The sequence below is a fragment of the Anthonomus grandis genome, chromosome 3 (genome assembly GCF_022605725.1).
Source record: "Anthonomus grandis grandis chromosome 3, icAntGran1.3, whole genome shotgun sequence".
Classification (NCBI taxonomy): Eukaryota; Metazoa; Arthropoda; class Insecta; order Coleoptera; family Curculionidae; genus Anthonomus; species Anthonomus grandis.
Window position 1 is genome coordinate 16,071,560 of NC_065548.1, and position 23,118 is coordinate 16,094,677.

At 30.7% G+C, this 23,118-nt stretch overlaps 2 protein-coding genes across 3 annotated transcripts in view; both read right to left on the reverse strand.

The window, feature by feature from the left end:
• Positions 1 to 3,899, reverse strand: part of LOC126734610 (uncharacterized) — a 171,129-nt gene extending 167,230 nt beyond the window's left edge. Inside the window, exon 1 of the mRNA XM_050438307.1 lies at positions 3,677 to 3,899. The gene's annotated coding sequence lies outside the window, so the exon portion shown is untranslated. The remainder of the gene's footprint in view (positions 1 to 3,676) is intronic.
• Positions 3,900 to 9,029: 5,130 nt separating this feature from the next.
• LOC126734426 (beta-galactosidase-1-like protein 3) lies at positions 9,030 to 18,971 on the reverse strand. Of its 2 annotated transcripts, none has more exons than XM_050438055.1 (10): positions 18,811 to 18,971; positions 15,451 to 15,726; positions 15,176 to 15,395; positions 14,867 to 15,126; positions 14,316 to 14,582; positions 14,068 to 14,262; positions 9,891 to 10,060; positions 9,646 to 9,841; positions 9,446 to 9,589; positions 9,030 to 9,395 (listed from the first exon to the last, which is right to left on the reverse strand). In XM_050438055.1, the coding sequence occupies exons 2-10, from the start codon at positions 15,710 to 15,712 to the stop codon at positions 9,154 to 9,156; spliced, it is 1,956 nt and encodes a 651-aa protein (XP_050294012.1). In that variant the 5' UTR covers positions 15,713 to 15,726; positions 18,811 to 18,971; the 3' UTR covers positions 9,030 to 9,153. The 2 variants fall into 2 exon arrangements, with proteins under 2 accessions (XP_050294012.1, XP_050294011.1); XM_050438054.1 differs by lacking the exon at positions 18,811 to 18,971 and adding an exon at positions 18,610 to 18,784.
• Positions 18,972 to 23,118: the final 4,147 nt, after the last annotated feature.

Genomic DNA, 23,118 nt, shown 5'->3' on the forward strand with positions numbered 1-23,118 from the left:
GTCCAAATTCGGTATTTTCGACATTTGAAGGGTAAAAAAACACCGTTGCTACGGGTAAAAAATTATGATTTTTTTAAGAATGATAACAGAGTATCTATAAAAACTTACTATATAAGTCGTTTGAAAAAGCCGACGTATTTTAAAAAACTACAATTTTTTTAGTTCGATAAAATAATAGACCAAATTCGGTATTTTCCACATTTGAAGGGTAAAAAAAACACCGTTGCTACGGGTAAAAAATTATGATTTTTCTAAGAATGATAACAGAGTATCTATAGATACTTACTATATAAGTCGTTTGAAAAAGCCGACGTATTTTAAAAAACTACAATTTTTTTAGTTCGATAAAATAATAGACCAAATTCGGTATTTTCGACATTTAAAGGGTAAAAAAACACCGTTGCTACGGGTAAAAAATTATGATTTTTTTAAGAATGATAACAGAGTATCTATAGATACTTACTATGTATGTCTTTTAAAAAAGCCGACGTATTTTAAAAAACTTGAATTTTTTTAGTTTGATAAAAAAATAGACCAAATTCGGTATATTCGACATTTGAAGGGTAAAAAAACACCGTTGCTACGGGTAAAAAATTAATATTTTTTTATGAATGATAATACGGTATCTGTAAATACTTACTATGTATGTTTTTTCAAAAAGAATTTGGACTATTCTTTTATCAAACTAAAAAAATTGTAGTTTTTTAAAATACGTCGGCTTTTCGAAAAGACATACATAGTAAGTATTTACAGATACCGTATTATCATTCATAAAAAAATCTTAATTTTTTACCCGTAGCAACGGTGTTTTTTTACCCTTCAAATGTCGAATATACCGAATTTGGTCTATTCTTTTATCAAACTAAAAAAATTCTAGTTTTTTAAAATACGTCGGCTTTTCGAAAAGATATACATAGTAAGTATCTACAGATACCGTATTATCATTCATAAAAAAATCTTAATTTTTTACCCGTAGCAACGGTGTTTTTTTTACCCTTCAAATGTCAAATATACCGAATTTGGTCTATTTTTTTATCAAACTAAAAAATATCTAGTTTTTTAAAATACGTCGGCTTTTCGAAAAGGCATACATAGTAAGTATCTACAGATACCGTGTTATAATTTTTAAAAAAATCCTAATTTTTTACCCGTAGCAACGGTGTTTTTTTTACCCTTCAAATGTCGAATATACCGAATTTGGACTATTCTTTTATCATAGTAAAAACGTTATAGTTTTTTAAAATTGGTTGACTTTCTCAAACGGTATATCCAGTAAGTTAGTAGAGATATTGAGTTGTCATCTCTAAAAAAATCCTCAAATTGCGACCATAACAACGGTGTTTTTTTGCTTTTTAAACGACTTATATCGAATTTAAAATAATTTTTTTCCGATAAAATTTTTCATAATTTTTTTAATTGTGCCGTAACATAACAAATTTAGTAAAGAGGAATTTTTTGCGTTGAGAAAATGCATCTAATGGAAGTTATAATGCATCTAAAGTTTTGCATGTGTTAAATAAACTATCAATTTTCATAAGCGCCGCTTCGACATCGCGCGCGACTCGTGACCACCCGGCAACCGCCGTTGCTGGTATTCCGTTGCTAACATTACTCCGGTTAACTATCTACAAAATAGTTTTATTAACCTAAAAGCGGTTTTTCAAAATAGATCTTTTTTTCCCAAACAATTAGTTATTACCCTATGTGATTCACTTGTGCTCTCACATTTTAATTTTTGTGATATCGTATATGGATCATGCATTACCGCTTTTGACAGCGCACGCATACAGAAAATCCAGAACTCAATGTATAATGATCAGCATAAAAAGATGCATCATCAAGAAGCATCTCTGAAGGAGCAAGCATTAATTTGAAACATCTGCGAGGTGTGTCTATCAACGAGAGTTGGTGCCAAACCATAAGAATACAGTTGACAAACAAAAACAAAGAAAACATAAAGTCACGGTCTCACAACATATAATAACAGACTACACCTGGTTCGCTCTAGCTAGCTACTCTAGGTAACATCATCAGGCCTTTAAAAGCCATACACAGCTTTCACACAACATATATTAGAATATGTTGTAAGACTGTGACTTTGTGTTTTCTTTGTTTTCGTTAATTTTGTATGTTGAGAAGAATGAATGAGATATTTGTATTAAAATACAGTGGGTTTAAAAAGTTTTCATACCAGAGCCTACCAAATGCCTTTGAAACATCCAAAGGTATTATACGGGATTTACCATTTTTCTTGATAGCCTTGGTTCAAATATACGTGACATAGGCCAGGCCGTCAATAGACTTGTGTTTTTGCAAATGATGTTGGTGACTTCAGGTATTTCAAAAATTGCTGGATGACAAGTTTCTCCATTACCTTGCCGATTGCCGGGACTAAACAAATCAGACGGTAGTTGTTAGGAATCATCCTTTTTGCTTTTTTTGTAATTTAATTAATTTTTTTTAAAATAATATTAGCACTATTCCATCAGGACAGGTGGGCTTGTTAGGGGAAGGCTTTTTCAAGATCTCTGTACAGATGACTCTGGCATCGAAAAAACCTTTCTTGGCAAAGTCGATGGAATTTTGCCTTGTGAATTTATGGTAGAATTTGAGGTGGGTCATGATCAAATTTTTGACCTACAGAAACCTTGACCAACTGTACCAGCCAACAAACCTTTGTTGTCTGGAAAAAAAAATTCAATATGATTTAAGATCTTAATTGATTACACCTACTGTAATATTTTTCATTTTGTGATTCATAAACTCAAATATGGCATTAAGATAGCCCTTGCTCATGTTTTTTTTATACATGGTAGTATCTTTCAGACCTTTTAACGATTTTTAATTTTTTTAACGTTGGTATCTTTAGGTTGTAGGTCTTTTAATATTGTTTATGTACAATGTATATGAAGGCATATCAAAAACAGTCTAGCCGAGTTTACCGTATATAATGTGAAATATATATATATATATATATATATTTGTTTTGAAGGGAATATATTTACACATAAATTCCATCACTAACACTTTACCCCGTAATAGACGACATTCACTTTTATTTTTTCTTATCAAAGGGATTTGCTTTGTTAATTCTTCTGAAAGAGCATTAAATTTATTTTAAAATGGCGTTTCGTTTATCAAATTTAAGTTGCGCGTCGCGTCGTCGTGCTATGAAATTTCAAATATTTTACTAGACCTCTTACTTTAGCGTCCTTAACAAAAATATTAGTTTCATGCATATCGTTTAAATAAGTTTTTTATTAATTAAAAAAAAGCAAAGATATATTCGTGAAACGAATTATTTCAGTATAGAGTAACTTGTTAAATAGATTAGGAAATGATCCAATATTAAACTATAACTAGAGTGGAAGAACCACTATATATATACATACATTTTTAAAGAATATACAAGGTAAACCATTTAAAAAAATAGTACTAATGATATTTAAAGGCGGCATCAGATGTAAATGATTTTAGATAAAATCAGTTGTTAAACATGTGGTAGTAGTAGTGTGATCTTGTCTCAGTCAGTTTGATTAATATTTATATCAGTTCATTTAACTATGAGATGTTCGCAAAAAGCATCGTATTTCAAAGAAACAAAATATCTAAATGTATTTTAAATGACTTATTAACTAATAATATACTAATAATAATAGGTAAAATACCAACTTACCTCATATTTTTGTCTATCATTACATTTCAAAAAAGCACCCGTACCACACAAAACACTAAAACTTATTCTAGTTTTTCTTTGAAAAATGTTCGCGTCATCTTACGTTAACATTTTTATTGATCACATATATTAATTAGTTAAATACATAAATAAGTCATTTTAATTAAATATTAAGTAAACATCTAATACAAAAATTTTCTAAGATAAATTGGTATCATTACGAAAACGCTCATAAGAGATAAATTAAACTAAATGACGTTACTTATGTAAATAGCCAAAAAATCGAAAGTTAAGACGCCAATAAAAAACTGACCGCTTCGTGCAGGTGATACAACAATTTTTCTTCTTGGTTATTAAATGCAATGAAAAACAACAATAATCTCTGACTCACTTTTAAAAATAAAGATCTGTCCGATGACATAAAAAATGAGCACCGAAAATGCGCCTGATTATTTCGATTTTACCCTTTAATCATATTAGCCATAATAGTGAAATTCAATCTAATTTTGGTTATATTAGTTGATTGAAATAAAGGCACGTCTAAGTAAGTTTTGTTTTTCCACGGAAATTCGAGTTTTTCATTGTTGACACGAAACTGTATGATATGGGGTCAAGCGGTCGATATAGAAACGTATTTTTTATTTTAATATTAGCAGAGACATCTGTCGGTGTTTGCTTCAATATTCAACATATATGTTTGGTTGAAATCTGTATCTTACAGAAGCATCAAAAGAATTGCAATTCAAGTTAAATAAATGTCTAAATATTTACTTGTTTTTTCTAATGAGTTTAGGATTATTTTTTAAATTATTAGAAAAAGGCACTCGTTGCCTTACTTAAACCCTTGTCTCGTTTATGAAACTTTCCAAATAGCATTTTGAATGTTTCGTTTGTTAGTTTTAGAACTAATATGCCGTAAATTGATTAAAGACTATATTATAAGGTAACTTTTTGAACGTTGGAACTATGGTGCTGCAGCTAACAGTTTATTTTATCTTCTCCTGTAATAAATCTAATTAAGGAAGTTAATATTTTTTACTAGGCACAACAACTTTTGTATAAGTTTTGACATCGCTTAAACTCTCTAGTAAGTAAGGTAACTTACTCAGTAATAAATCGAAATAATTATATGTTAGATTGAGAAATAAATACTTCTATGTTTGGATAAAGATCATATAGAAGAGAGACTCGTCCTCATCACATGTGCATCGTAGATCATCATAGTAAGAAGTGTTAAACTAAAGTAGGTAAGATGAGGAACTGGCTAAAAGAAAGCTGTGGCAATTCTTGATGCAATGGCAACTTTGTCTACAATCCGTTTTGACGAGTACTCCCGACCTAATTGGTTGTGCGTATAGTGAGACTACAAACAGTAAGGAGTGTAACAGGTATCCTGCATTATAATTTTAGAAAACTCAAAAATACGTGAGTGGCTAGGTGAATGTAATCACACTTTATTTACCGTTACAAGCTATTTACGCATGTTTATACTGTAATTTTTAGGAAACGAATTACCAAACCAGTTCATTTACTTTTATTATTACCAACGTTTTTATTTAAAATAACGTAGGGGAGTAAGTTAGTAAATAACAAAGTAGGTAAAATGACGAATTCGTCAACTTACCTTAATGGGCAGAAAATATGTACACAAAACAAATCGACAATCTTGGGTAAAAGAGTATATGAATAAAGCATTTATCAATGTTAGAGTATTTAGTAGACAGCTAAAATGTATAACATACCAGAAACAACTTTACTAACATATTAAAAGAAGTGTCCTGATAAGGTAATTTAACCAGCACTACTCTATTTGAAATTTCAAAATAAAGAAATATTTAACACTCTACCTAAATTAAAAAGAAAATGTTTATAGCTTAGAAAGCGGAAAATTACTTAAAAAAATAACTTGTGGCCTAGAGACTGAGATTTATATTAAAGATCCTGGTTGGAATCCCAGTTCACAGTTAAGGTAAAAAAAATTATTCGTCGTTCTCTCTTTTAAAACATTTTTCTTTCATAACAATTTATTTTTATGTTTTTCCGTCCAACCGTTTTGAAAATACCTTTTCTGATCAACAGTTAAAAAGAAATAAACTAAGAAATACGACAATATATTATTGATATTGATAAATGTGTATTTGGTCTTACTAAAGAATAGTTTAGTAGAATAATTTTTAATTACGCAAAAATACGAGAAAATCCTAATAAATTCAACAAAGCCAAAAAGAAAGCAAGTTGATATGTTGTTGAGTGGTTTATGAAAAAATATATATTAATAACACTAAGAAAGCTATAAAAAATATATAACACTAAGAAAGCCTAAGTAAACTTCCATTGCAAGGCTTATGGCTTTCAATGTAATAACCGTCTATTGCATGAATACCACTGGGAATTTTATACTACCATTTTTGATTTTCCCAAGAGTGAGAATGCAATCAGCATATATGGCCAACGCGGCGCCACCTGGATTCGTTGAGGTTGCACATGAAATAGGTTGGATGAATTCAGAAAATTTCATAAAATACCTACACTACTTCATCCAACGTGCAACCCAGCGACAATAATCGAATACTATTGGTAATGAACAACCACGCTAGTCACGTCACCCTAGCCGTTAGATGTGTCACAGTATGAACCTTTGATAACGACATACAGTATGTCATCTGATGATTTCCCTAACAAATAACCCCGGTAAATCTCTAACTCATGCCATGATATTGCCTCAATTTTTGCCAAAGCATACGTACAAGTGGCATCGGTTGCAAATACCTTTAGACCCACTGGCATACCACTGGCAGCAACCATTAGACTCACAAATATTTACTGAACTTGATTTTGAAGCATAAAAAGCAACAGAAAGAGAACTAACTTCAACGACAAATAGAAAATCTCAACTTACAAGAAATAGGGGAAGGCAATATGTTTCGAGAGCCAGTGCCTTCAACTTCTGGTGTAAACATAGCTAAACTGTTATTACTAGTAGACAATCATCCCATGCCTTCAACTTCATCCTGTCAATTAATGAAGCCACCACAAACCCCAACCAAGAAAATCCAAATGACAAGTGGATTACCTCCTCTGCCTCATGGAATCGTAAAAAATTACCTAGAAAAAACTACCTTCTCTCATCCTTTCGACCACACCGGTAAAAGATGCTCTGAAAGAAAAAGAAAAGGAAAAACTCGATCAAGAACGAAAAAAACAAACAACGAGTTATGGTTTCGATGTAATACATACTCTAAATGGGTTCATTGTGAATGCACGCACCTAAACTTAAAAGAAGCAAAGGCCAAGGCATGAATGTGCAACTTTTGTTATAATTAGAATTAAGAAAAAGTCGTATAAAGGAAGCGAACAACAATCTAGTTTGGCAGTTTTATTTTGTTGTTTTTTCTTATTCTATCTGTATTGTTATGGCATATCATATTAGATTAACACCATGGCTATTCCAATAAGATTTTGAAGCTTAAAAAAGACACTAACATACTAAAGGCCTTATCCTTTTTTCAGTTGGCCAGCTTATCAATGCTTGTGGGTAAGATGATGAATAAGGAACCTTTTTTTTAATTATATGAAGATGTATTTAGCTAGAGCTATATTTTGTAGGTCGAGTACGGTGACAAGTAGAATTTAAAATATGAATAAATAAATCTTTTTAGTTTGGAAAAAGAAGCGTAACTTGGATTTATGTTTAAGTTCACCAACTTACCCTTCTTTCCTTTACAATCATAGTAAAAATATCGATACATTATTTTTTAGAAGGATACTTCAAACGTATTTTTTTGTTAATATTAGCAATTACGCATTGTACAAAGTTATTTTGTTCAAACACTATTCACAACAAATTATTTTTTTCATTTTTATTCGGTCATTTTTATTTACAGATTTTTTCTCAAAAGCTTCTGGATTTTTCATTGCTGGGATATGGACCCTGTCTATAACCGCTTACTGAAAACAATTTAAATTAATTCATATTAAAAATTAAGTGCGCACTAAAATTTTGAACCTGTTAGGCGGTGAAGGAATTAAACCCCTTATAAAACTCATTAACTCCATCTACCGGAATAATACCGACGGATTTGCTAAAATTAACATTTATCCTGATCCGGAAGAGTAGAAAAACCAAATGTAAAAACCATCTAACAATAATTAGTCCAATGAGTCACATCTTAAAGTTATTTTTGGGAGTGCTCAAGGAAAGCTCAAGGAAAAAATTGGAGACAGTCACTTCGGTTTTTGGAGCGGCCTAGGTAATAGAGAGGCGTTGTTTGTTGTTCATGTGCTGATAAAAATTGCTCAATCAACCTCAAGCAAACCAAAATAGATGATTATTATCAGAGAACCTTATATTGGGCCTTTTTAAGGGATTAAATGAAAAGTTGGGATGAAGAGAATTAATAGGTTAGTGTATTTCAATAGCAACATGAATGATCAGTTTAACCTAACTGTAGAAATCAAAACGAAAATAGATAAAGCTTGAACCACCTTTGTCAAAGTGAAAAAACTTTTAACCAGTCACGAATTAACGCTAAAGTTGTAAATAAAAATGGTCCGCTGCTATGTCTTCACTCTTGTTCAGCATGCAAGCATGGGCACTCACCGAGATAATGTTCAAACAATCATTCGAGATGTGGGTGTACCCATGATAAGTAACAACATAGGCTTAATCCCATGGCCTAAGATTTAGAAGTAACTAAAACTATTAAATGGCACAAACTAGAATATTTTGGTCATATTATAAGACACCCGGAGAAATATAGGATCTTGCATCTTATTATAGAGGAAAAAATCCTAGGCAAGCTTAGTCTAGAACAAATTTGATAACCACGATGTTCTTCTAGTCTAGAAGAACATCGTGGTTATCAAAGTTTGCGTAATGTTCAATCTAAAGTTCAACTTTCCCGAGCTTACATGATCAGCCAATATGATCGCCACGAAATATAAAACATTGCATGAACAATAAAACATAAATAAGACACATTGACAAAAGTATCCTACTTATTTTACTTTTTCAAAATAAGTTTCTTTCCACCTTCAGCAATCTAATATTGCTTGTAGTTAAAAACGTCAAACCTAAATAAAAGCTAAAGAGTAATTGTATTATACAATATAAATTATCATTATTCTTCAAATTAAAGGAAACAGTGGTATACTGATTCCAATGAGTAGCCTTACTTCATGTGCATAGCTACTCTTCTGAACTCTCCATAGCCAGAGTACTTGATTTACTTCAATTCAAATGTTTATTCCATATTCATATAGAATTTTGAGAACAATAAGCGAAATAGTACAACACATCTCGTGAGAGTATTCTTAATGTAAAATAGAAAATTAAATTTTTAGGCCTATTAAGTACACTCAGTACATGATATTTATTCAACTCAACAATTACATTGGATTCTTCACGAACTTAGTTAATACTTCAAATATGTAACTTTTAGTTTTATTGAAAAATAAAAAAAAATATGCCGAATACTCTACTTAGTTTCCCAACACATCTCGTGAGAGTATGCGATGGTATCAGAAGCCTCATAATGTTCAAAAATCACAATTTCATTATAGCCCCTATTAATGAGGGGTGCTGGCAAATAAAGACATTGTTGCGGTCCTATTGTTGCATATCTTCCCAGTACAAATCCGTTTATGGTCACTATGCCCTTTGTCCATAGCCTCATATCAATGTAGGTATCATATGGGGCGGTATCCACGTAGAAATATCCTAAAATTTATAAAAAAATTATATCAATTAGAGAAACAGCTGTTTTTTACCTTTATATAATCCTGGACCTGTTGACTGCCTTACTTTCTGCCAACCTCGCAAGTTATTAGTCCATACCTTTTTAAACTCTAATGGAATGTGCTGCCATAATATGACTGCTTTATTATTAATTAAAATATCTGTTTGCCAAAGTCCTAAAAATTAAATTTAAAAAATCGTTTATTATAATTTTATTTAACTATTCAATTACCTTTAAACTGATAATATTGTGGTAATTTTCCATAACCCACCCTGCCCCAATTCTCTACTACCAAATCCAAAGTGGCATCCCAAAGAGCGGTTTCTGTTAAAATTAGTTGTGAGTTATTGAGTCTCCAAAAACCAAAGTGATCCAGATCGTCAGAGGTACGAAGGGGTAGTGAAATAAGTTTTCCATTAACAAATACCTAAATACAAAATTTAAAAATGTATTGCTTAATGGTATCATTGAGTTACCATAACAGTATCACGAATATGTCCACTAATATTTAATATAGCATTTGCAGGCAAATTAAGATGCTCTTTTCTGTATGTAATATATCCAAATGACTGACCAGTTCCGTTGTTAATATCCAAGAGCTCCATAGGGATAGTTGTAGCATATTCCAGTTTTATTTGTTGAGAATCTAAAATAGGCTTAATAGTAGCAGCAAATCAATGAAGGTGATCGATTCGTAGGGACGATAATTTAATTTGTTAAGAATTTTATTATTTTACGGAAGCGTAAATAGATTTACATACATATATAGTATTATTAGTGTAGAAATCCTCACTTAGCAGAGGAGTGGACCTATATAGGGTAAGCGAGGTTGGGTCTCCTCACAATAAATTGCAAAATATCTTTAAAACAATGAATTATGCATTTTGGCTATTATATATTGCCTAGCCTTCATATATAATAATTTTCAAAATTAACTGTATATATAATAGGCTTTCAGTAATCTGCCTCACCTTTTAAATAAAAAATGAACTTTATGTTAAATATTTAATTAACTAAAGTGAATATTGGATGAAAAACACTTATTGAGTGTTTCTACAACATTTTTGTTTCTTTACGTGGAATGTACGTGGAATGTATTATATGCAAAAAATACATTCCAATACATTCTTCGAGTTTGGTTATGATTTATTGATGATCTATTTGCCGTGATCGACATAAGGCGGATATTGATAATACGTACAGAGTTTACTTAGGAATAAAAACACCAAATTCTAGTTTAATTATTTTTAAGCAAATAAAGAAAGAAAAAAATATCTAAAGAATCATGAATATGTAAACAACCGACACATCGTAGATATCTTAAACTTATTGAATAGATGACAGAATGCACCTTAAGAATCTCGCCTACCTCATCAGGCCTGCAACTTGAAAGTTTGGTTTAATGTCGTGATAAATTCAATAACCTAACTGGTCGTTCTTCGACGTAAATGTGTGCTTCACTTTATTGAAAAACAACTTATTCTTTGCCAAAATATTTCATTCCAAATCTCCATTTGAATATCTGGACATTAAAAATCAGATCAACAAGAAACCCCCTCAGATATTTTGCTTAGAAAATTGATTATGTCCTTTCTAAACTTCAGGCATCAGACTAGTATCGATTATGAGAGTTATGATACGTTATGATACGAGTTATGATACGTGGTCTACGTTTCGATTAAGTAAAAATGTATATCTATACAAAAAGCAGATGTTAATACTAGTTTAAGTGAAGGTTTCTTTTTTAGATTTTATATTTCTTATCTAACCTTTATTTGCCAACCTAGAAAAAAAGTTTTCTAGAATTCTACCAAGAATAATAATTACTAGTTTGATTGAGTGAGTTGTAGTCGTGCTCTATATTATTCCTGGTTTGAACTGTTCTTTAAGTGGTTTTTAAATAAAATAAATACAAGCTGCAGTAATAGGTCCTATATAAAAAATATGGAGAAAGATTTTTTGGGAGATTCAGTAGCTGTGGAAGAAGCCAATCAAGGGAGGAGAATAAGGAAAAGAGCTAAGAGGAAAAGATGAAAGGTAAAATTAGGTATAAAAGTTTTAAAGTAATAAAAAAAAGATAATAAAAATAAGAATATAAAAAAAAGTTAGGCAATTACATTTTTTTTAACATTATTTATTTTATTTTAGATTCAGATCCAGACCTAAAGAAATTTAAGCGTTCTTGCTCACATGCTAATAAAACTTATCATATATAAGCATTAAACAGTTACAACGTATGTATAATGATCAGGCTGAAAGTAAGTACCAAGTTGGCTACCACATGTTTAGAAAAGTTTTTCTAACAAAATTTAATATTGGATTTTCATCCCCGGCTTCTGATACCTGTTCCCAATGCACGCGTCTAAAGCATTTAAATAAGTCTGAAAAAGACCAAAGAGAGAAAACCAAGTATATGACTGAATAGCAAGTTCATAAAAGAAGAGCAAAAGCATCCCTGATATTCTGCTTTGACCTGCAGCAGGTTCAACCCTTACCACGCACGCCAATTTCCGATGCATTTTATTCACATCAAATAAGCCTCTATTCTTTGCTGTGTTGGTATGAACTCCAAAAACCCAACGTTTTATATTTGGACTGAAGATCATGCATCTGCTTTGTTTGATTTCCTAAAATCCTGGGAACTGGATAATATAACCCAGATTAGATGGACGTGGGAGCCAGAACAAAAATTCCCATTTGATTCATATGTTAATGTTTTGGCTGTAAAAGTATTCTCCTAAAAATATAACAAAATATCACCTACCCAGTAAGAGGCCATAGTTTTATGCTAGCAGATAGAGTTTTTGGGCCACTTGAAAAGATTGCAAGCCAACCATTGTTTCTAAAGAAGAATATATTGGTTATTATACACAAGTCGGAAGCCCAAAAGTCTTAGGACTAGACTGGAAGATTTTTGACATTAAGAAGTTACAAAATTACCTTAACAAGATTGTTGGAATATCAGACTTAAAAAGAAGAAGCTCATTGGAAAAGACTCGGATTCAAAAAACTAAAGAAATTAAAATTTCAATTGCAAGCTTTTAGCATAATCGGTTTGAAGCACAATCCGAAATTATACGCCCAATTTTTAAAAGAGGAAAATCTAAAAAACTTTGTACTATCCGAGGTTAACCTGCTAAGTGCCATTCCACCAAAGATAAAAAGTGTCCAGCAGCTTATGGAAAAGTCACATAACTTTGTTGTGATACAAGAATATGTTATGTGAAAATAATCAAGTTGAACATACTGAGGTGAATGAGCGTCACTGTTTAAAAGAAGAGTTTGCACTTCATATTTAAATGCACCGCATTGGTTTTGCTCTTAGTTAACGAAATGCCATAATGTTTCTGTTTGTATTAGTAGTAAGAATAGCACTTTTGTTAATTTTTTCTAATTTTGTGAGCAAAATCAAATAAATCCTGTTTTTTTTGTTTTTTTGTAAAAATTTGTTTTTATTTTATTTTGTACTAATTTTTTTTTTTAATTCATATTCTAGCCAATGCTTTATTATGATTTCTCTAATAGTGCTTGCTAGTAAGAAAAATGAAAAAAATACTACTTTTCTCGTTACAGAAAAATAGTATTTTCCCAAAAATAATTTTTGGTGGATTTACTCGGTTTTGCTGTAAACCTCCTCACTCTAGCGACTGATATGTGACTGATATCTAGCGAAATGGCATTTGGCACTTCCAAGGAAGGAAGGACTTCTATAGTAATTGAATCATTATATAAAATTAAAATTTCTAAATCTCCCCTAAAATTTCTAGGATATGCTTTGCAAATTGTGGTCTGTCATAAGCAGAACAAAATATTCTGGTTTCATTTCCATAGCATTGCAGTAATCATGATAGACATGTTAATTATCTATTAAACCTATTTTTTTTTGTGAATGATTCTACGAGTTAACAGTCTTGAATTTCACACATGTTTTTAACTTTTTACTTTTTCTATGAAATTAGTTTTTTTTCTAATTCATATTTATTTGGATTGCTTCGAGAAACAGAAGTTTTCAGAACCAGTGACTTTAACTCATGATTTCTAGATAGCGCCACAGGTACTTATTCCAAAATCAATAAAGAAATAAATATTTTCGCACTGTATATAGAATAAAGCTATTCCTTTGTCAAAAAATATATTGGAATGCACATATTTCGTAACAATAGAAAAAAAAATCTTAAGGTCTTTTATGTTTGTTTTTGTCTAGCTCTTTGAGAATCTGGAACGTAACTCATTTTGTTTTTCAGTTATGATCAAGCCAGTGAGAGCAAACATACATCTTCTTCAATGTTCGTAGTTCATTTAACATCTGCATTCTCAGTTACTCTCACTACATCTCTTAATTCAATAGTTAATAATTTTCGAATAAGATCTGGAATATGTTTAGTTTTTATCTACCTCTAGTCTTAGTTTAACTTAAGATCTAGGCATGTTGAGTTGCTACCACTCCCGTAGAAACATTATGCTTTGGTAGAGAAACTACAATAATTTTAAAAGCAAAAGTCGACTATAAACGCATGGATTTCGTTTTAATTAGAACTTTTTGTTTAAAGCATTTGCATGAATTAAAATATAAGATAATGACACATAATCTACATAGCAAGAAGAAAATATCTTAGTAGGTAGCAAAGTATTATTAGTAAAAAAAATACTTACCTAAAAGGCTTTTGATAGAAATATGCTCAACAATTGATACGTTTGGATAAGCTATCCGTAAAGTCTTTTGAGGTTTTTCTGGTAACCTAGTTTTAGGAGATGCATAACTTTGAAGCAACGTCTTTATTAAATCATATTTTTTTGTGTAGTCCCCCGCCTCTGTTAATGGAGCCGCATAATCATAACTAGTAATATCTACAAGTGACTTAGTGATAGTTGTATAGTTTTTTCAATATGTAGTAACTTACCAGGTTGGTAAGCGCTATTATCAGTTAATTGATTATTCAGATTAGCCCCATTTAAAAACCCAAAACTAGTGCCTCCATGAAACATATAAATGTTAAATGATCCCGGATAGGCAATAATTGAGTAGAGGTTTAGCATTAACTGCATCTCAGAGGTAGTGTGATGGGTTTCGCCCCAGTGATCAAACCACCCCGGGTAGTATTCCATCGCCATTTTAGGTCTGCCTGGTTGAATCTGTTCAAGGGCATTGAAAGAACTAACTGGATTACCTAAAAACCATTTTGTAATTTGTATAATCAGAAACTTTTTTTTGTGATTTAATATTATCATATAGTTTTTACTTAGGTCTTGTTTTAGATATAATAATGTAAGTGGCTAAGTCTTACATTATTATACCTTATTGTCATATTCTTTCAGATCATAATAATTTTTCTCAAATCTGACACATCTATATATTTCTTATTCACCAATATGCATAGTAGGGTAAATAAAGTTATTTAAAGACTTTCAGCTTTATCATCATCAGGCCTAATCAAAATAGTGCATTTGTTACCATTAAAGTTAGCAGTTACCAAAAAGTACTGCGGTAAAGTTCCTGCATCTCGAAAAACTGTCACACCATCAGCGGTCATTAAGAGTTCAGTAATATTATTATCTAAATAAATTTGTCTAAGTTGTCTTAAGTACTTTTTATCAGGTCTAAAGGAGCTAGTAACAGTACTGCCATATTCATTTTCTACTTGAAATCCAATAATCGGCCCCCCATTTATAAACTGCAGTGCTGCCAATATTGGAAGAAGGGCATTAAAAAACCTAAAATTCTTAAGCTTACATAAAGAATATGATGCATTGTCTATTTTACCTTTTAACAGCACTAAAATACTTGGTATCAGACGTCCTAAACTTAATATCACGTTCACGTAATAACCAACTGGGAAAACCACCAAATTCCCATTCTGCGCAAATGTATGGTCCAGGCCTTAAAATCGCTAAAAGGTCTTCTTCTTGTACTATTTTGAGAAAAGTTTCAATATCTAGAAAGTCTTGCATATCTGATCCCCCATTGCCAAAATCAAATTCACCTGAAAATAGCACTTGAAAAATAAAATGTTTCTTGTCACTGGAACTTAATCGCACCTGGTCTAGGCTCATGTAAGTTCCAAGGAACGTAAGTTTCAACAGCATTCAGCCCTGCAGCTCTCATTTTCCTTAGACGATTTCGCCATAGCTTTTTGGGAGTCCTGAAGTAGTGCATTGCACCAGAATATAGCGTTATATTTTTTTCATTAAGGGTAAAATAGCTCCGGTCGGCATTAAAACCAGATTTAATGCCATTTGATGTGTAATATTCATAGAGGGTTGGCAATGGTGCAGTGACGTTTGTTGATAAATGAGACATTATGTCATCTATACCTAAAGAAAACTGTATTTATAGTATGTATTACATCTTGCTTAAGATTTTATGAATAAAAATAATGATTTTTAAAATTTTTACCGCAGAATTTATGTGTATGAAACTTACTATAGAAAAAAAAGAATAAATAAATCACAGACAAAGAAAAAGAAATGTGTAAGCAAAAAAAGAGACATCATATAGAAAATAATTAATATATGATTTTTAAAACACAAGGTGATTCAAAGTAGCTAATAGTTAAGACAAAAAACATAGAACAACATTTAAAAAACACCAGTTTCTTGAGTAGATTTCTTTTAGCATTGAACTGTTCTAGTTCTGGTTTAGTTCTGGCACTAAAATAGTGGAGTTTGTACCTAACATCTCAATATTCTGTAGAGGTAACCCAAGGACCCCAAAATTAAAAAACTCATAATTAAAAAACGGTTAAAACTAAACTCTCTAGAAAAAAAGTTAAAAAAAAATAAGGAATGAGTTATTTTGTAGTACTAAAGAAAGTCAACAGATTATAAATGGAATTCTTAAGAGTTTTCAGGAAACTTAAAAACTTAAGATATTAAGTCCAATTCAGCTGGGTTGTCTTGACTTGACAAGTTCACCAAATATTTTAGAAAATGACCTGTTAACAAAGTGATTGGCTCTTAGTCTTGATTGATCCATCAAAATTGCACCAAATTTTTAATGGTGTACTACTGCTATCTTTATTACTCATAAGCCAAGTGTACCTAGATTTTGGATCTGGGTTCACCATCTGAGATGGCCAGATGAGGCTCTTTTTCTTTTGAATAAAGTCTTCCAATCACGATCGTTCCATCCAGGAGTAAATGACAGGTGCCTTTGTAGGCTACATCTAATATCGGAATGATTTTTTGGTGATAATTATTACCGTGGTGTCATCCGCATACTGCAGTAAGCTATTGCTTTGCAGGGGAAGTAGGTAATTATATTGAATAGGGTCCCCTAATAAGGAAATTTGCTCTGATGAGGTAGTTGGTGAGCACAGACACGAAGTGATAGATTGGTTAAAAATTAATAAGGATCGACGAGTTTATAAGGTAAACCCTTGTACTACATCCTGTAGAAAGCCTTGCCAATGTCAAGATATACGGCCCTGGTATAAAGTCCACGATTTGCTTCGGAGATTATGTTAATAGAAGCGGGTTGGTTTGATAAGTGGTTCAGTGCGTTTAAGTCTAAACTATTATTTAATATAAAAAAAGCTCTTGTCGTGATCTTACCCATCGATAAGAGTACGCTCATCGCTAATAACTAGGGTTGATTTAATATAGGAACCTCAGATGCGTATATAGAAGACAATGATTAATTTGGTTTTATTTGGATAAAACAAAAAAGGCACACAAATTAGTAAAGCACAAATAAAAAAAAGTTAAACCAGAAAAAATAAAATTAAAGATGTCAAGAAGAATATAAATGAGAACAAGGTGATGCAAAAAGAAATATGGTGCTAAAAAATAAATAACGGAAACATTCTAAAAAAAGAAATCAGCCGTGCAAAGGAAAAATTAAAGGAAGGCAGCAACAAAAAAATTAATGTTTTGGCTTAAATAAATCAGTGCTGAAAAGTAAGAAAGGATTTAACCAAATAGTATGTTTTATAGTTCGCTAAATGCATTTGTATAATGACGCGTTTTATTTCCTTAGCTTATCTAGGAGTTATTATTAAGAGAGGTAAAACATTTTCCAGGAAAAGCTTGTTTCAAATGAAAACGTGGTCCAGATCTATAGATTCCTACGAATTATGAAATTAAAAAAAAATAATTTGAACTTATGGCCTGTTTTTCTTGTTGAGTCGATTATTTTCTTTTGGCTTGGTGTTTAACATAAAAAAATATATAGTAATTGATGAAAAGATAAAAAGTGCATACTCTTCAGAAGAATTAAGTGAGTTACCGAGTTCATGATTAAAATAAAGTAACATAGTAGGACAGTTGCCCAAAATACACTTTAGAATTTTACTGATAAAATGCATTTTTTATCTAAAAATTAAATCAGTTATACTACGCAATAGAGTAAATATTTGAATTTGGCGGATGAACTTAAAAACCTAACGCCCAGGTCATATGAATTAATTTTTTTATTCAATTTAAATTTATTATTTATTGCCGTTAAACTTTTAAATACAATCCGCTTAAAATTATCAATCTATAGGGTAGAAATTTCCCTTAAACATTTTTAATGAAATTCAAACAATATTTAATTATATATAAACGTATATTTTGTAAAAAATAAATAAAAATCAAGTACTTGGAAAAAATATATTGCTAATTAAAGAAATTACGAGGAACTTCTTTGTTGTACTATTTCTCATTACATATAAGCTGATAAAGAAAGAAAAAAGTAAACTTTTATTCTATAATGTTATAAGTTTCTAAAATATATAAGGTTATGAGTCAAAGGCCTAACTCGCAATGCAATATTTTTATAGTTAATCTAGATCAGCAGCTCTGAAGCCTTTAAGAGCTACTGTAGGAAATAATATTCTATATCTAAGCAGAATAAGAAAAATAACAACATATGCCGCCATAAATATTTTAACAAAGTTAAAGTATGCATCATATTATTCTATTCTAGGCAAGTTGGCAATAATAAAATTAAAACACCTAAGATTTAAATTCGTCTCTGGATTTTTATTCCTTTAAATAATTTAAACGATTTCTCTAATTAATATTAGAATCAAGGGCCTTGTTTTTAATTTTAAATGCCATCTATGTAATAATATAATATAATGTAATGTATATATAATATATAATGTAATATAATATAATGTTTTCATTAAATAAAATTTCTTAACCCTATTGAAATGAACTAAATTTATCTATATATATATATATATATATTTTTAAGAGGTTCTTAATACTTACCCAATATAGAAAATAAGGTGATTTTCAAATAAAACTACGTCAATTCAAAAAGATAATTAGAAATGGAATATAATATCAATTATCAACATATTGAATTAAACAACATGCAGAAACCCATACCACAAAGTTTTAAAGCACAGCATGATATGACACAGTTAACAATAAATCTGAATAGCACTGTCTGATAAGTCAACCACTTACATATATATCAGTCACATTATTTCTTGTAGCAACTAATTCTGTCGATAGATATCATTTAATAGCGTTGATTATTCATGGAAAGGAAATATAAAAAAATTATTTATTTAAGAACAATTTTGATTTAAAAGTAGTTACGTCAAATAGTTCCGAGAGAAGATTAAATGAAGATCGCGATAACCTTTGTCTGACGAGTAGTGGGCACAATGCTTTTGTTGTTCAACTATGAAAAATGATTGCCGTTATGGAAATAATTAGATATAAAGAGTAATTAGGATAATTCATTTCTTTGTAGGTGGATTTAAATTAGGTCAGAATTTATTATACTGTTTAAGTTTGATTATTGTAGTCGCCGACTGTAATTTTTAAAAAAATCTGATAACTCGTGAAGGATATCTACAATACAACGGACCAAAAAAGATTAATTTTTGATCAGAGTAAAGTTGTATTATGTGCATGAATAAAATAAATATTACAGCTCTAGAAATAATATTTTTATAACAAGGTTCGATCGATTATGTTGACCTTGACAAATAAAAAACATTGCGGATTTTTCACATTCAAATTTAAATCACCGGAGGAGGAACATTATATTTCGTTTAAAATATTTCAACTTTATCCATCACTATCTACATAAATAGAACAGGCAAAAATAACACTCTGGTTTTGGAACGTGGTTTTTTTACAAGGTTGCAAAAAACATGAAGAATACTAAGAAGAAAAAGAAGCTGAAAAAGAAGAAAATAAAGTAAAATTGCTGATATATTATTTTTATCCCAAAGAAACTTTAAACCTAATCAATTCGATGAACTGTTTTTGGATGGTTTGAGATCAGCGTAAATTAAAGTAGATTTTAAATAAACCAATAAGTTAAGTAAAGTTAGTAAAGATCAATAAGTCTATCGAGTTTATTATGTTAAATAATATTTTATACCTTTTTAGATGAATCTATAGTAATCATGACAATTTTTTTTTAATCTTTGAAAAATAAAGAAACTAATATTTCAAACTTTGCTTCTAAAAGATCTGAGAATGAAAAGTTTTATATTGTAAAAGCCTATTTATAGCTACCATTATTTTCTAAAAACAATAACTAATGGATAGGTCTTATACTAATCAAGTTTTTAGCTGTACTCATACCATGTTAGGGGTATCGTTCTTAAAAATAAGCCAAAAAAGGACACAGAAACAAAAAAAAAATAATAAGGAAAGAACTGGATACTGTATAGAAAATTTTAGATATAAAAGAATAAATTGTATAGAAAAAAAAAAGAATAAATTATTTTAAAAAATCGAAGATTTTTTTTCTTCTAGCAAATTTGCACTTTGCTGATCACAAAAAAACTGAATTCTGCATAATTATCTGAAAAAATAATTTAGAAAAATATCCAGTTAAATAAAAAAAAATTGAAATGTATTAAAAAATATAGGGACTGGACGACTCATAAGTTATCTATGTTGGCAAATTACCTTGATATTCAATTTTCAGATCAGGTCATCAGATTATCCAATCAGTCTAAACGCGATGCAATCTGCAGAATCTCTGCAAATTATACTCTAGAGCTTGTCATTGAAATCGGTCGTGTTTTTTTAATTTAAAGAAGAAGAGGCTATTTTGGCCTATTTTGTCAGATGGTTTATACAATGATTTTGTTAAGATCATCAGAAAATGAATTAAAAATGCAAATATCTTGAAATCTCTAATGCATATTAGTCCAACGCAGATGATAAGTTCATGTGTATAATAATAATAATAATAATAATAATAATAATAATAATAATAATAATAATAACGTTTATTAAACAATATACATAATATACTTATTAACCAATACAATAAATAAAAAATATAAACGTTTAGAAATATCAAAAGGTCACTATAAGCACTTGTGCGTGATTTGTGGTTGCATAATCGGGTAAATGTCAAATTTAGGTTATTATGTCCTTATTGGATAAACAGACTATAGAATATGTGTAGAAGTTCACCTCGAGTTTTCTTTGAAAGAGCAACAATTACAAGCTAGATGCTTTTAAGAGTACGTGTAGATGGTATAGTTCTCCTTCTTTTTTTTCTTTTTCTTCTTATCATGTCCTCTTCTCACAAAGGTTAGCGATTTAGTGGTTCATGGTTGATCTGGATACAGTAGCTCTACAAATTTCAGTCGAAGTCTATTCAAACCATCCAATATCTTTTTACTAGGAGTTCTCACCTCTTTACAGAGCTTTTTCCTTAAATATTTCCTTTAATTATCAGCTTGAGTAATTCATATTTTTCGTCTATATCTTATTTTTCTCTCTTTACTGATGTTAAATAAGCCTTTTGCCTTTGTTATACTTCTTAATACCTCTTCTTTTGTAACTCTATAAATTCATGAGATACGAAGTAAGCGGCACTATACATACATCTCAAAAGCCTCGCTCCTTTTCTCAGTTATTGGATCAAGAGTCAAGCCTTCACAGCCGTACAGTAATATACTGATAATAAGATATAGCACCTGACCATGCATAATTTAAGCTTGGTCAGCTCAAGACTGGCGAAAAACTGCTTCATATTTTAGAATGTATCTTCCACTTCGGATCGCACAGCGAGTTTACTATGATGCTAGGATATTTGCAGTTTTATACCAGTTTGAAATTTCTACCATTGATCAAAAGGATTTCGGTAATATGTATCTTGGAGAAAATAATGAATTGATTTCATCTTAGAAGTATTTATGTCTAGTCCAAATCGTTCACTGTGTTGTGTAATTTGGTCCATCATTTTTTGCAAGTGTGATTTATCATTTGATAGGGTCATGGTATCTTCTGCGTATCTTATATTAGTGATGCGGACTTCATTTACTTTAATACCCTCATATATTTTACTAGAGCCTTTCTGAGAATGGCTTCCGAGTAAATATTAAACATGAGCGGAGACAAAATGCGCGCCTGCCGTATTTTCTTCCTTTTTGACACGGCATCCAAGGTCCCTCTGTCTACTCTCACATCCGCAGTTTAGTTCAAGTAGAGCTGTGCTACGATTGTAATGTCTCTCTTGTCCATCCCGGTTGCTGACAATTATGTCTAGCATCTTCTGATGCCTACTGCAATCAAATGCTTTATGATAGTGAAAGAGACCAGAGCATTCGCTGTAAGTAATAGTAGGTCCCATCTCTCTGTAATTATTAGACTCCGGCCGGTTATTATCGAACAGTCAGCTCTTTTGTCTTCCTATGCACGTTTTTGCTGCCATAACTCAATTTCTCAGACAGATACAACTCTCTTGTTTTTCTACATCTTCTTTATGATCATTTATCTCCTTATAGTTCAGTTATTTTCAGTATCCAGAATTTTCTCACCCATTCCTTGCTCTTTTTGTCTTTCTTAAACTCAGGGTCCTATTTCTGAACTTTTACTATGATATTCTTTATTTCATCCCACATATCCTATGTGTCTAATTGTTCTGGTATGGCGATTTCTTGTAAATCCCTTTCAAGTTTTAGGCTCTCTCGTGTGGAGTTCTATGCCGCTAAGTTTCTCTGAATTTATTTATTTATTTTAGGTATTATGTTATACTTTAGTGAATTTGTGCTGAGACTAATGTATCCAAATATTATCAGATTCTGTCTTTTCAGCTCTTCACTTCAGCTCTTCAGCTCTTCACTTTTACCTTAACAAACCATGTGTTAGTTATAAGAGAACTACTATATCAAACTATTTAGTAGCACCTAAAGTCATTATAGTATCAAAATTGATTTTGATATCAGGTAAGGGCCTACCCGTTACCGTTTTTATGAAAAATTGTCATTAATAAAGTCCTGAGCATAGATGTGTGATGATTCTTGCATTTAAAAGCCCCTCGACATTTGTGATAAGAACCAAAGATAACAGAAGCTTAATAAAAATAAGTTGGGGAATGAAAGTGCTCTGTTATCAAAATAGGAAAAGTTATAAAATGCATTCGAGGAGCTTTATTTCAAATAAGCCAGAAGAAATATGAAAATATAGAAAATTATTATATAGAGCTTAAAAACATGATTTCACCAATAGCGAAAGTCTTCAGGAGAACAAGTAGTGTATAAGAAAATAAAATATTAAGCGTATCATTTGAAAACGATTAACTATCTTGTAAGATTAATAACTTATAACTTTTATAAATATTCAGATAATAAAAGTAAAATAGATCTATTTTCAAATCAAAATACCATGAGATCTTAACTTTGGCTACTAAAAAGATTATATTTATGAAAAGTCGGTTTCTTGATCAGTTTGCAAAGTTGTTATTGTAACATCCGTTTCCAAGTATCCTTTCTCTGTTTTTGAAAACTTTTT